This window comes from Cladophialophora immunda (genome assembly GCF_000835495.1).
Source record: "Cladophialophora immunda strain CBS 83496 unplaced genomic scaffold supercont1.5, whole genome shotgun sequence".
Lineage (NCBI taxonomy): Eukaryota > Fungi > Ascomycota > Eurotiomycetes > Chaetothyriales > Herpotrichiellaceae > Cladophialophora > Cladophialophora immunda.
Window position 1 is genome coordinate 922,593 of NW_015622545.1, and position 14,467 is coordinate 937,059.

General features: G+C 43.8%; 2 protein-coding genes across 2 annotated transcripts; one reads left to right on the plus strand and one right to left on the minus strand.

Annotated features, from left to right (window-relative positions):
* Positions 1 to 1,340: 1,340 nt before the first annotated feature.
* On the minus strand, positions 1,341 to 1,859 carry PV07_08652 (uncharacterized protein; the record flags this gene model as incomplete). The annotated part of the gene is made up of 1 exon (XM_016395846.1): positions 1,341 to 1,859. The coding sequence occupies one exon, from the start codon at positions 1,857 to 1,859 to the stop codon at positions 1,341 to 1,343; it is 519 nt and encodes a 172-aa protein (XP_016245702.1).
* A 3,496-nt stretch (positions 1,860 to 5,355) lies between these two features.
* On the plus strand, positions 5,356 to 5,754 carry PV07_08653 (uncharacterized protein; the record flags this gene model as incomplete). The annotated part of the gene is made up of 1 exon (XM_016395847.1): positions 5,356 to 5,754. One exon carries the CDS (start codon positions 5,356 to 5,358, stop codon positions 5,752 to 5,754), a length of 399 nt encoding a protein of 132 aa, XP_016245703.1.
* Positions 5,755 to 14,467: the final 8,713 nt, after the last annotated feature.

A 14,467-nucleotide genomic window follows, 5' to 3' on the forward strand; every position in this document is an offset into this window, starting at 1 on the left:
TCCCTTGTTGGCGTATGCTGACTTGATTGCACCGTCCCTTGTTGGCGTATGCTGACTTGGTTGCACCGTCCCTTGCGGCAGACGCCCCATACATGATGCTGCAGCGCTCCTCATTGGCTTCGTTGAAGGAATAGTCAAAGGCTCTCTCTCTTGGTGCGTGGAGGTGACAAGTGCTTTGGCCAGAGTCATCTTTTAGGGTGATTTCGTCGCTATCATCATACCATTCAAATATCGACATACAGATCGCTCGTTTCAGGGCATCCCGCGCCAAAACAGGCCCCGGTGACCACGGTGTGCCTTTGTCAATCAACGCCTGAATACGCGGAAGAAAGGGTTTCGTAGAGGAATCATGCGATTGGTATCACGACGAGGTCCACGGTCTGATTGAGTACGCGGAGAACACCCGTCTAAATAGGCTAGTAAGGGCGTCAACTCGCCGGTCGTCCGTCCTGGAGCCAGCCTCCCGCCCCTGTGTGAGGATTTCGAGCTCTTGAGCGTTCGCAACGAGGCCGCCGTTGTGGTCAACGAATTCCTGGAACCGAACTTTCGGCAGGAGTGGAAGGCTGGGCGCCGGTTGACGAAATCGGAGTGAGAGCTTCAATGCTGTCACTATCAGGAACTGAGGATCCTCTTGCAGGCTGGGCGAGAAGAGATTGATGAGAGCGAGGAGGTCATGCAGGCCGTTGCGGAGGAAGGGGGTCCCGTGAGCAAGACAAGCGCGGGAGGGTCTGCCCAGTTCCACCGTGGTGCCGCAGCATCCAGTTTGCTACCTTCCTGAGGATGCCACTGGAACCACTGACGCATATCGCACTGTTATGGTCGACGCCATTCCGGTTGGGAGCACTGTTCCAGATGTTCTGAGTGTTGATTGTCAAGGGCGTTTCCTTGGAGCCAATCCAGCTATTTGCACACATCGGCAAAGTGATAACCTTCATGACTGCTCGAATCGTGTTCAATCGTGAAGAATCTGCGTAAAACATGACCAAACATCAAGAAGCTAGACCTGGAGAAGCTGAAGACAAGAACCGATTCAAAATAAATGGTCTTTGACACGCAGATCGCAGCGGTCGTCCAGCATTTGGCCTCCGAGGCGTTCTTGGTCGTCTGCAAGAAACGAACCGACGAGCCCACCACGCAGAGGGAACCTCGAGATCGGCGAAGAACGGACGCAGATGCTTCTGGAAGAACGAGTCCTTGACCCCAGCCGCGGAGCATTTTGACATCTGGCTCCAAAGATGTGCCCTGCAATTGCTGAAGATGGACGATAGGATCGAGCTCGGCCTCCCTCACACGACGGTTTGGATCAAGGCAAGGGGTATCGATAGGCTATTCTCTTCGTATCAAGTTCTCGCCCACGATCTGGCTGCTGTCCCGGCCAACTTGAGCGGAAACTGGGATTCGTTATCGAGGAGGATGATTCGAGAAGCCCCAGGCTTGCCCAAAACTTGGCGTTCGAGCTCATCGTTTTTGGGGATAGGTGGGATCTGTGGGCATCCAGCAACGAACAGCAAGAATGGTTCGGTCGAGTCTAAAAGCCCTCGCGGAGGTAGGGAAGGGGGGCTCTGTTCGTGGAGGCAGCCGTGTGGTGGCATCTGGGCGGCATCAGGCTCTTGCTCTGATGAAGGGTCGAGCTCGGCCACGCCGCCGCCGCTCCGGCGGTGTTCATGTCGCGTATGCGAGGGCGCGCCCTTGAGCGTCGCACAAGATGCAGGCACCCGTCCAAAGCAGCGGTCGTGCACTGTCAAATTTGGCTGGATATGCGGCGATCGACGGGCGAGTTTCGGCGGCAGCTTCGTGCAGAACTTGAGGAAGGCGATCAATGCTTTCTCGACAACCATCACCACTCCAACCGCGAGCATGGCGGCGTCGTCGCACTAGCAATCCGTAATCAATCCGGCGGCGAGGTGCTGGAGGCCTCGAAAGAGCCGGCGGATCCCACAGACGACCTCGTAGGGTGCACACGAGCACGGCCGCGATCCCGAGGGTGGCGGCCAAAGCTGTGGCTGACCGCCCAGGGCCCGTCAGATCGTGCAGGTTGTATCTGAGCGCCGGGAAGACGCACCGCAGCACCGCAATTCCGTTTCCAAGGTGTGGCCACTGGGCAGGGAAAGATGGTCCAGAAACATGCCGACGGCCCTGGATTTGCGGTGAAGTGACGCTGCTTGGACTCTCAACGAAGCAGCAGGATGTGGGTTTTGTGCTGCATGTTGGACGGATGAAGTGTAGTAGAGTATCAACGGCGCCTCAGCGGCCGTCTGAACCGCCGCCATTTCCCCCAGGCATTTCGAGGTTTTGCCCCGGGCTTTGTGCAACAGATACGCGGATACGCAGATGCCGCGTTGTTAATTGCACTGCCGCACGCCAGAGACCAGGTTTACGCGTGGTGCGGCTGGCAGTTGGTGGAGAAGCCTTGGTTTTGACAATCGGCTTTGATGACACAGGCTGTAAAGACTGAACCTTTGGAGCGGCTTTCCATTTTCTGCTAGTTAAGGTGCTATTGAGCAGCCTGGTTAGGCCAGTGTGCGTCTTGGACCATCCCTGGACATAGCAAACATGGTTGGTGGGATCGGTGTTGCCTCAACCCACAGGAAACCCGATCGAAGCGTCTTTTTCTCTGTTGTTTCACTCCCAGGAGGTGTCATCGCCATTCTTCGAGCTGTACACCGCATAATTTCGGATATGCTATCGCGGTGATCGATGTAGGTTGGAAGTCCATGATGAGGTCCATCTCCTCCGCTCCAAAAGATGCTGGAAATCTGGCATGTAGCGGATTGGCTCGTCGCTCGCCCAGTGGCCCAAGTGTGCCGACAGTACAGAGCTGCATGAGAGAGTGTCAGCGAGCGTGAGCGGCATGGGGAGATTTCATCAAAGAGGTCTCCGTACCGTGGCAACGTGCTCTTGTCTGGACTCCATCATGCTTGACAGGCCCATTGCCCTCGAGATACCACAACCCAGATGCTCCGGAGGCTGCTGGAGTGAACTGTCCTCATGGCGGGTTGACCATCAGCAGGAAGAATAGAAGGACGAAGAGAGTTCTGGGGGGTTGATTTGGGCCCGGACTGCTGAGTAAGGGCCAGTGTTGCTCAGCTGCCTTTTCTCTGTAGTTCGCGTTTCATTGGCACCAGAGTTTCCCTGCCGAAGCTCCAGAATACAAGGCCTGTGCCGTTTGTTTCGGCCCCAAAACAACCATGTGTGTCCTGACCAGCAGAGACCATTTCCGTTGCCTTCCAACAATCCGACTGTCTTTGCAGAGGAATGTACACAAGGCCGGAAGCAAACGGGCATTGCTTCCCCAACGTGGGCACCCGCTCGAGCCCCTCTGCATTCCACTGCGCCTCTTTGCCGAACCTCCAGAGACCGAAGAAAAGCACCAGCACGACGGAGATCGCCAGGGTGACCCACGCCCCGTTGGGGACTTTGGTGAGGGCAGAGATCATGTCTGACATGTTCACCCCGGCAGCGTTTGTTGCAAGACGTCGAACAAATGGGTCCAGCACCAGCCCACAACAAAGCAAAAGGAAGGTGGCCGCAATGGCAAGCTTGGAAAAGGAAGGTGGCCGTAATGGTAGGGTTTGGTGTGTTGAGATCGGTTCTGTCTGTCTGAAGTAAGTTTGTGACTCGAAGTAACGAGGATAAACAATGGTGGCGGCAGCAGGTTCATACCCCCTCCTTCACATTGTACGGGGATCGAATTCGTTGGCGTGTACGTGCAAGAACGCACAGGGGCCTGTCCAGGGGCCGGTAGATTGGTGCGGTGTTCTGGTCGTGGCACTGTCTCGCTGGCCTACCAACAACAACACAAACAAACCAAACCAAACACTGGAGGTAGGCGTATAGTCGCTACAGCAGAATCGATGGCAGGACAGCCTACAGGGCGTGGCAGGAACAGTAACAAAGGAAAGAATAGACGGTCTCGAGCACGACTAGCACTCTGTTCGCTGTTTGAAGCAATGCTGGATTGATCTGTTGCTGTTGCTTGAGGACTATCAAAACTACTGCCTGCTCCGCCATTGGTAAAGCACCTTGCACAGTCACGTGGCTGTGCAACTTGGCCACCACGCCAGCCCATGACAATACCCCCTCCTCGACATGTAGCTGGCCTCAGCTACCTTGTTGTCTCCGTGCGAACGCCAAACGCCGTCCCATCTATTACTTTTGTGAAGACCCAACCCACCAGAGAAGCGCGTCAGCCAACGGACCAGTCGCTCAACAGCCGCAGCATCCTGCGGCAAATGGATAGATGCAGCCACCGCACGCTCAAGGACCCCAAGATCTCACGGGTGCTTCTCAACACCGGTCGAGCGTATCCCGACAGTTCGATCCTCGACAGATTGCTGCCATACAGGGCCAGGCCCAGGTCCAGGCTCAAACACCCCAAAAGCGACCTCAGACGCGTTCACCAGCTCCATGCTTGAACCGAGCCAACAAAGTAGTCATGTGGAAGAAGAGGAGCCAAAGAAAGCAGTGTTAGAACCACTTGCATCTAATCCAGAATACTATTCTACCGAAGCCAACTCTCCCTCCGGGCGATCGCAGGGCCCACGACTCCCGCAGCAGCACACACACAGGCGGCAACGACGGGACTGTTCCCGTCGGCGCAACACTCGACGTCGTCGTCATGGTCGTCCATGTCCCTGGCGCTGTCCTCGCCCGAGGTGGACTCCTACAAGAACCACAGAAACCACGGGTCGATCTGCTGTGCGACAGGATTCTTCTGCCAGTCCCCCCCCGTCCGAATGGGCCTATAGGGATCATTTTGTTTGGCTTTCCCAAAAAACCAACATCCACAATCACCCCAGTGCCACAACAGGTACCTATTCACATGACTTTGGGCCGTCAAACACGCCTCGAATGCATATTGGCAATCCAGCTCCATTTTGCGCCAGAACCAACCGCCGGAATTGCCAACTCCGCTTGTTCCAAGCCACACCATCTCGCATACTCCTTCCAGAGTATCCATTGGCGGCGCTCCCGTCCCCAGGAGACCATGCCGTCGTGCATCAGGTCGAAGAAGAGGCTCATATGATCAGCAGAGTCAACCTCAGCAGAAGCCCACGATGGTCCTCACCCCACCGGCGCAGGAGCCGTCTCGAGGCGTTCCGGGCCCGCAGTATGAATTGGAAAGGAGCCCGTTCCTTACCGACGAGGAGGTCGAGGAAGAAGATATGGGCCAGATGGACGAAGCGAGCGATCATGAGGGGGGGGAGAAAGACCTCTCGCTCCCAATCACTTCGCCTCTTGGGCTCGCCGCTGGTCAGCAAGAACAACGAGCGCAACAAAAAAGTTGCTCCTGCTAGAAAGAGAAAGAGAGAAAACTGGGACCACTACGGAGCCCTGTCCGAGAGCAGGGCAAAGATGGCAGAACCCGAGCCTGACACGAGCAAGCCTTTGTCAAAACCCATTCAAGATCCTTTCAAGCCTGACGTCCTCCCTCCAAGCAGGTTTCATGGACCAATCAACGTGGAAGAGATGTTCATCATCGGACAACACATTGCTGATTCCAAGCCATTCGTGCCATCTCTTCGAGAGCTGCACTTCCCTACTGCCCGCTGCTACTCGACTCACCCGAGTGCTGAGTCCGGACAGCTAGAGCTGGTAGCGTTGGCACCCTCTTCTGCTCAGCCTACTCACTCTGGTCTACCCTGCTCGACGGGCGAGCCGGATTCGAGCGCTGCAAAAGAGAAAGATATCAAGTGGGAGGCGAATGGACACGTCCTCTCAGGACCAGCGTGGTTTTTGATACTATATCGATAAGCCTGATACAATACTAGTATAAATCAGATAGTATTAGTATCATAATGATACTCTTAGTATTTCCGTACGCTAAGACCTAGTTACGTGCACCATAAAAGCGAAAACTTTTCGCCCCCAAAATTCTTTCCTTCTACCAATCACTAACACCACCACCACCGCCGCCACCATCACTAATCGTACGTGCTCAGTCCCTAATCATCAGATACTTACTAACTTAATTACGTTAGTGTTTGTAATGGCACAGTGCGATCTAATCCTCTCCCCCTTCAGCAGCGTACGATATTGACAAAGAGTAGGAATAACGATCGATTAGCTATTGTCCGCTAGGATGCGGCCTAGGCCGCTACCACCCTTACTACTACTAATTTAGCATTATAGCGAGTACCGCTTTTACTTATAGGCGGATAGGAGTTAGCTCCATACGCCTATAGTCCTTAAAATCGATAGGCCCTAGTAATACTAGATCTTAATGTAGCCTTTATCCGTAGCTATATCATACCTAGGTAGCTTAGGTCCTATCGGCCCTCCTACATTGACGCCGTATTGATTTAATCACGTAGCGTACAACTAGTTCGGCACTATAATTAGTATATAAACCGTCTAATGTGATGGGTTGAACCCAGGAGAAGGCTCGGTTCTGGCGAACCAGCGCCAAGACTAACGCTAGGAAATACTATCTCCTAATTAGTCAAGATTTACCTATATAATGTATAGGCGAAATACTACCTCCTAATTAGTTAAGACGCATACGGTATAAGAGATATAAAGTCCTAATAGCTAAGACACTATACGTAAGGGAAGGTAAGGAGTTAGAATAAGTACGTAAGGGAAGGTAAGGAGCTAGAATAAGTACGTAAGGAAAGGAGTAAGGAGGTAAGGATAATAGTTACCTCCTTATAGTACGTTAGAGAATATAAGGAGAAAGGAAGGATAACTATTCCTTCCTTCTCTCTCCTTAGATTTATCCTCCTTATTATTAGGTTAGCTAGCTAGTTATAGAACTCTTTCTAAACTCTTATATTAGGATAAATCTCCTATTTCTCGTACCTCCCCTATACATATCGATAATAGAAATGGATTTATTATCTATATTAAGTCTAACTCCACCCCTAGAGTAAGTAGCGTAGTTATATTAGATAGTTTAGATATAGAACTAGCGAATAGAAGGTCTAGAGTAGCTACTCTAGAACTAGTAGAATAGTAGGAGTATCTCTACTCCTAAGTTAATATTATAGGAGAATAATAATGTACGGGAACTAATAGCCGTACGCGAATTATTAGATTAGAAATATCGGAAACTCCCTAAACTCCCTAAGTTTAGCGGAAAGCGGATAGAATTTTAACTATAGCTTACGTAGATAAAGGCGAAGCTTAGTGTCGATAAGGATAAGGATACTAAGATCGTACGATTTTAGTATATATATAGTAGACTACGAGGAGAAGCCCTTACGTAAGTTAATGCCTAGGTAGACGTAGTTACTTTAATAGACTAGATAACGGTTTAAGGTCTTTTTACGTAACTATAGGTAGCGTACGAAGACTATAAAGCCGCTAAGTAAGTATCTTAGAAACTTAGCTTTATATAGTAAGGGATAAAGACATTTAGTACGTTTCTCGCCGAATTCGACCGTATAATACTAGACGCTAACGGTCTTAGCTAGGATAACTAGATTAAGAAGACCTTCCTAGCTAACTATCTATTATACGAGCTATAGAATGCGATTATAGTAACCCCTATCCCTAGGTCCTATAAGGAGTACTATACGTTACTTCATACCGTCAGTACTAACCTAGAGAACCTCTAATGAAAGAAGGGACGGGATAAGCCCTATACGATAAAGGGCTCGTTAATGCTAATTAAGGTTACTCTAGCGGAAGATATAATAGAGTGAGAGCCGTTGGACGCTACTACTGCGGCTATTATACGTACGTAGCGTACTTAATAAGTATCTAAGGAAATATTAGATAAGCGAAAGGAAGTAGGACGCTATCTTCGATATAGATTAGGAGAACACTTTATATACTAATACTCTCTACTCCTAGTAATACGTCCTTAAGTAGGACGTACGGTAGCTACGGCTATAACTATAGAAGAAGAGGGTAAAGAGGATCTAAAAAATAAGTAGCTCCTAATAAAAGTCGCTATTAGGAGCGTACGAAGATTTAGGAAGTCTAGCGAGGATTTTAAGACTTAATAAACGAGTTATCTTTCTTAGTACCTTTAATAGTAAATAAAGAGTATTCTATATCTATACTTATAGATTCTAGGTATTTATTATATAATCTTATTAACGCTCGTTTTACTTCTCGATAGAATCTTTAGCGTATATAGATTCCCTCTTAACTTATTATAGAATTTAATGAATTAATAAACTTATTAATCTTAAAAGTAGCTAAATTAGAGATTAATATTAATAGATATAAGGAAATTACCTTCCTATATATCGTCCTAAACTTAGCCTCGTACAATATTATATTAGGACTTCCTTAGATAAAACGGAATAATATATGGCTTTACCTAAAGGAGTCCTATTTATACCTAGGACTATAGAGGATACGTATATAAAACGAATTAAAGGCGACTCCCCTAAAGGTTAACTATAGCCTTATAAGCGCGGTAGCTTTCTCTCTACTTACGCGATAATAATATAAGTAGAAGGGTATATAAGTATTCGCTATTAGTCTAGTTAATATCGATAAAGCCCTAGTAGTTAAAAAGATAATAGACCTCCATATAAAGCTACTAGAATACCTATACCCCTTCCTTAACGTATTTAATAGGATAATAGTAGATAAACTACTACCGCTCTAAGGGAAAGAGATAGACTATATAATAGACCTTATATAGGACGATAGGAGAACCCTTAAGGTATCTTAGGGCCCGCTATATAGTATATTAAGAGAAGAACTACTTATTCTATAGAAGATACTTATAGAGCTACTCGATAAGGGGTTTATCTAGGTAAGTAACTCACTAACGGTAGCGTTAGTCCTCTTTATACGGAAGCTAGGGGGAGGATTACGATTCTATATAGACTATTACGGATTAAATAAGATTATAAGGAAGGATTAGTACCCTCTACTATTAATCTATAAAATACTATAGAATATTAGATAAGCTAAATAGTATATAAAGCTTAATATTATTATAGTATTCTACTAGATTCGTATTATAGAAGGAGATAAATAGAAGATAGCGTTCTATACGAGATATAGACTATATAAATAGCTTATTATCCCTTTTAGATTAGCGAATACACTTAGTACATTCTAGAAATACATTAATTAGACCTTACGCGACTATCTTAACGTCTTCTACTTAGCCTATATTAATAATATCCTAATCTATTTATATAAGTTATTAGAAGAGTACCGGAGTTATATTTAGAAGGTCCTTAAACGCCTACGTAAGGTAGGACTATAGATTAATATTAATAAGTGTGAATTTAAGGTTAAGTTAATAAAATACCTAGGATTTATTATTAAAGTAGAGAAAGGCGTATAAATAGATCTAGAGAAGATAAAGACGATCCTTAACTAGGAAGTCCCTAAATTAATAAAGGGAGTATAAAGCTTTATTAGATTTACGAACTTCTATAGGAAGTTTATATAAGACTTCTCTAAGATTATACTTCCTATTATAACTCTTATACGGAAGGATATAATGTTTCAATAGATAATAGAGGCGGACTAAGCCTTTATACGACTAAAAAGGATATTTATAACGGCTCTAATATTAATCCTATTCGACTATAAGAGAGAGACTATTATAGAAGTTAACGCGTTAAAATAGTGTATTAGGGAGACGCTCTTCTAAGTTAACAATAAGGGAGTTATACGCCCCTATACCTTCTTCTTAAAGAAGAATTACTTAGCCGAATGTAACTATAAGATCTACGATAAGGAAATACTCACTATTATACGATATCTAGAGAAATAGGATACTGAACTACGGAGCGTTAAGAAATTCGAGATTTAGTCCGACTATAAGAATCTCGAATACTTTATATTCGTACGAAAACTCACTAAGAGATAAATACGTTAGTCCCTTATCCTATCGAGGTATAACTTTATAATCTTATACGTCCCTAGAAGGTAAAATATTCAAGCGGACGCCCTCTCCCGGAGGGAGTAGAATATATCTTAGGACTAAGAGGACGAAAGACTTTAGTATCGTATAGCGCGCCTTATTAAGCTAGAGATACTAGATAGAACGGGATCTAAGGCGCTATAAGTGAATATAATATTAATAGAAGGACTATTAATTAAAGAATAATAAAGATCGACTTAATAGAACGACTAGATATATTAGGAGACTATTAAGTCTATATAAAGAGGAGCCCGTATGTTCCCCTCTAGCCTAGGTCTAAAAGTATTAATTATAGAATATACCCTTAACGAGGAAGGGTAACTACTATTTTAGGGATAGCGTTAGGTACTAGAATCGGAGGCTCTCCGTATAGTAATTATTTAATAGGTATACGACTTAAAGGTTATTAGTTACTTAGGTTAAGAAGGGATAATAATCTTAATAGTAAGGTAGTTCTTCTAGCTAAATATACTATAAGATATTCGAAGATTTATACGGAATTACGATATCTATAGACGGATAAAGACCTAGAAGGAATAGAAATAGAGGTTCCTAAAGCCTCTCCTAATCCCTAATTAACTATAGAAGGAAGTATTAGTCGATTTTATTATAGAACTCCTAGAAAGTTAGGGCTATACGAACCTTATAGTTATTATAGATTAACTAGAGAAAGGAGTCTTACTCGAACCGTTACGTACGATTAAGTTAAAAGACGTAGTAGAAGTCTTCCTACGGACATTCTATTAGTAATATAGACTACTATTAGTAATTATATTAGATCGCGGCCCCTAATTCGTAAGTATACTATAGAAAAGGATCTATTAACTCTTAGGTATTATATAGTAACTATCTATAGCTTATCACCTAGAGATAGATAGATCTACTAAGCGAATAAACTAAACGGTTAAAATGTACCTTCGTACGTTTATAAATAGAAAATAGGATAACTAGGTAGAACTCCTATCTATAGCGGAACTAGTAATTAATAATTACGATGTATACTCTATAGGAGTGAGCCTATTCTTCCTACTATATAAGTATTATATTAAGCTACTTTAGATATAAGAATCCCCCTATATAGCGGAGACTCCTTAAGGACCTATATAATAAGTAGACTTTATTATACGGTAACTCTAAGAGGCGAGAGAATAAGCGTAGTCTTTAATAATTATTACGTAGTAGGAGTAGGAGGAGAGAATGAATTAAACATAATAATAGGCACTGTAATTCTAAGTTAGCGATAAGATATAGCTTAACTTAAGAAACGTACGAATAACGCGTACTAGTAAGAAACTAAACTAGAAGAATACGAAGTATATCATTACGGAGGTAGTAGGATCTTATAGCTACCGCCTAAATACCCCGCCGAGTATTTATAATGTCTTCTACTTAGACCTCCTTCGTACGGCCTTAATAGACTCTCTTAACTCGTAGAGAACGGACGATAACTAGCCTATACTAATAATAGTTAGAGACGATAAAGAATATAAAGTAGAGGCGATCCTAGAAGATAGGGTTATACGAAGAGGAAGAGGATTCTAGAAGTAATACCTAGTAAAATAGACTAGATATACTAAACTAACGTAGGAACCGGCCGATGCGCTATAAGACTTCGCTACGCTAGATACGTACAAGACTTCCTAAGTAAATATAGAAGGAGGGGGGGGTGATATAATAGGTTAAACCTAGGAGAAGGCTCGGTTCTAGCGAACTAGCGCTAAGACTAACGCTAGGAAATACTATCTCCTAATTAGTCAAGATTTACCTATATAATATATAGGTGAAATACTATCTCCTAATTAGTTAAGACGTATACGATATAAGAGATATAAAGTCCTAATAGCTAAGATACTATACGTAAGGGAAGGTAAGGAGTTAGAATAAGTACGTAAGGGAAGGTAAGGAGCTAGAATAAGTACGTAAGGAAAGGAGTAAGGAGGTGAGGATAATAGTTACCTTCTTACGGCGCGTTGGAGGATATAAGGAGAAAGGAAGGATAGCTATTCCTTCCTTCTCTCTCCTCAGATTTATCCTCCTTATTACTAGGTTAGCTAGCTAGTTGTAGAACTCTTTCTAAACCCTCACACGTACGAAGATTTAGGAAGCTTAGCGAGGATTTCGAGACTTAATAAATAAGTTACCTTTCTTAGTACCTTTAATAATAAATGTGGAATATCGCCATTTAGGCGTATAGCCTAATTAGGCCTAGCGTCTTATCACGTGACTAGTTAACGCTACTAGTCTATACTAGATCACGTGATATAGGCGGTGGCGTTAAGGGTGGCGTTACTATAACGTGATTGATTACTAATAGTGATTAGAAATCTACCTTCGAGGTATTTCTATCACTATCTAGTAGTGTTTCCTTTGTCTATATAAGAGCGTTCTCTCTACTCAGATAGTTAACAAAACTAAGCTTCCTAACAGTCACGTACATTACCTAAAGGGTACGATCCTATGAGCCAATCTACTTCATGTCCTCCGAACAATAAATAAAGAGTATTCTATATCTATATTTATAAATTCTAGATATTTACTATATAGTCTTATTAACACTTATTTTACTTCTTAATAGAATCTTTAGTATATACGGATTCTCTCTTAACTTATTATAAGATTTAATAAATTAATGAACTTATTAATCTTAAAAGTAGCTAAATTAAAGATCGATATTAATAGATATAAGGAAACTATCTTTCTATATATTATCCTAAGCTTAGTCTTATATAATATTATATTAGGACTTCCTTAGATAAAATAGAATAATATATAGCTTTACCTAAAGAAGTTCTATCTATACTTAGGACTATAGAGGATATATATATAGAATGAATTAAAGGTAATCTCTCTAAAGGTTAACTATAGTCTTATAAGCGTAGTAGCTTTCTCTCTACTTATATAATAATAATATAAGTAGAAGAGTATATAAGTATTCGCTACTAGTCTAATTAATATCGATTATAATAGGTTAAACCTAGGAGAAGGCTTAGTTCTAGCGAACTAGCGCTAAGACTAACGCTAGGAAATACTACCTCCTAATTAGTTAAGATTTACCTATATAATATATAGGCGAAATACTACCTCCTAATTAGTTAAGATATATATAATATAAGAGATATAAAGTCCTAATAACTAAGATACTATACGTAAGGGAAGGTAAGGAGTTAGAATAAGTACGTAAGAGAAGATAAGGAGCTAGAATAAGTACGTAAGGAAAGGAGTAAGGAGGTGAGGATAATAGTTACCTCCTTACGGCGCGTTAGAGGATATAAGGAGAAAGGAAGGATAGTTATTCCTTCCTTCTCTCTCCTTAGATTTATCCTCCTTATTACTAGATTAGCTAGTTAGTTATAGAACTCTTTCTAAACCCTCATATTTAGAGTCTATTTCGCCCGTTTAACCTTAAATCGCTACTTATTAATAAAGCTTTTAAAGATTTTAAAGTATTAATAATTAAATCGTATTAATATCCTCTTTAATATGAATATTATACTTTAATTATAGATATTTTCGAAAGTTTATAGTGACTATAGTCTTATACGACGAGATAAGAGAATAGTGAGTATAATAGAGATATTAAACTCTATCTTTTGATTTAGTTCGTATTAAAGTAGCGTATAAGTATAAGCTTATGTTTTAAGAGTAGATATACCTCTTTTCGAAGTTATTAAAACTAAATCTATAATAGTAGAAGGCTTATAAAGAGATAAATCTACCTTAGAATCTATATTTTATTCTTTAAAAGAATAAATACGTACGAAGAAAAGAGAGGGAAAGATTTTTAAAGAGCGGTGTATACGGTGTGTAAGGAATACTAAGAAGTATTATGATACTACTAATACTAGTAATACACGCTAATACTAGTATCGTAATGATACCTTTCAATACCTGAGGTATCAAAAACCACGCTGCTCAGGACATCAGCGACCTGGATCTGGCACCTGGCCTCGACCATCCTGCGCTCTCGCCCAGCCTGCGATATCGTCTCCCTAGCGATCGTCCTCCCCGCACTACCGTCGATGGTCTTGACCATGGTCCAGGCCTTGCGCGCTACTCTGCCGGGCACTAGGGACAGCCGGCCTAGAAGACCTCGCCTCCCCCGCCGGTCCATGCGACTTGACGACGTCGAGGACGACGACGACGACGACTCCTTCTCGATGGCACCCTAAGCGGACGCTCACAGCACCCCAATGCCGCCCGTGGCCCTTGGTCCTGCCTCGCAGAACGTTGTGGATGGAAGCGCGAGCGACGCCCATCCGGAAATCAACTCCGGCAAGCAGATTGGCTCTCTGGCGGCTGGCCATCACCCTCTTCCTCCACGAGCGATGTGCTTGGGGGTCAACAGTGATCAGATCGCAAGGAACTACTCGGCTACATCGACGACGAGGGCTTCATGTCCGATTGAGCATGATGGGTTGTGAAGAGAGGTCAACAGCACTCGAGGGCAGACGGAGTGGCCACGCCGACGCCCACGGAAAACAACTCCGACAACCAAGCCCACGCCCACACCAAAGTCCACGGAATTCAATTCCAACACGCGCCCAAGCACATAAGCACTCAATCAAGTTGGCGACAAGATATGCGGCGGGTGGCACGGTCGAGCTTGAACAACATCTCATCCCT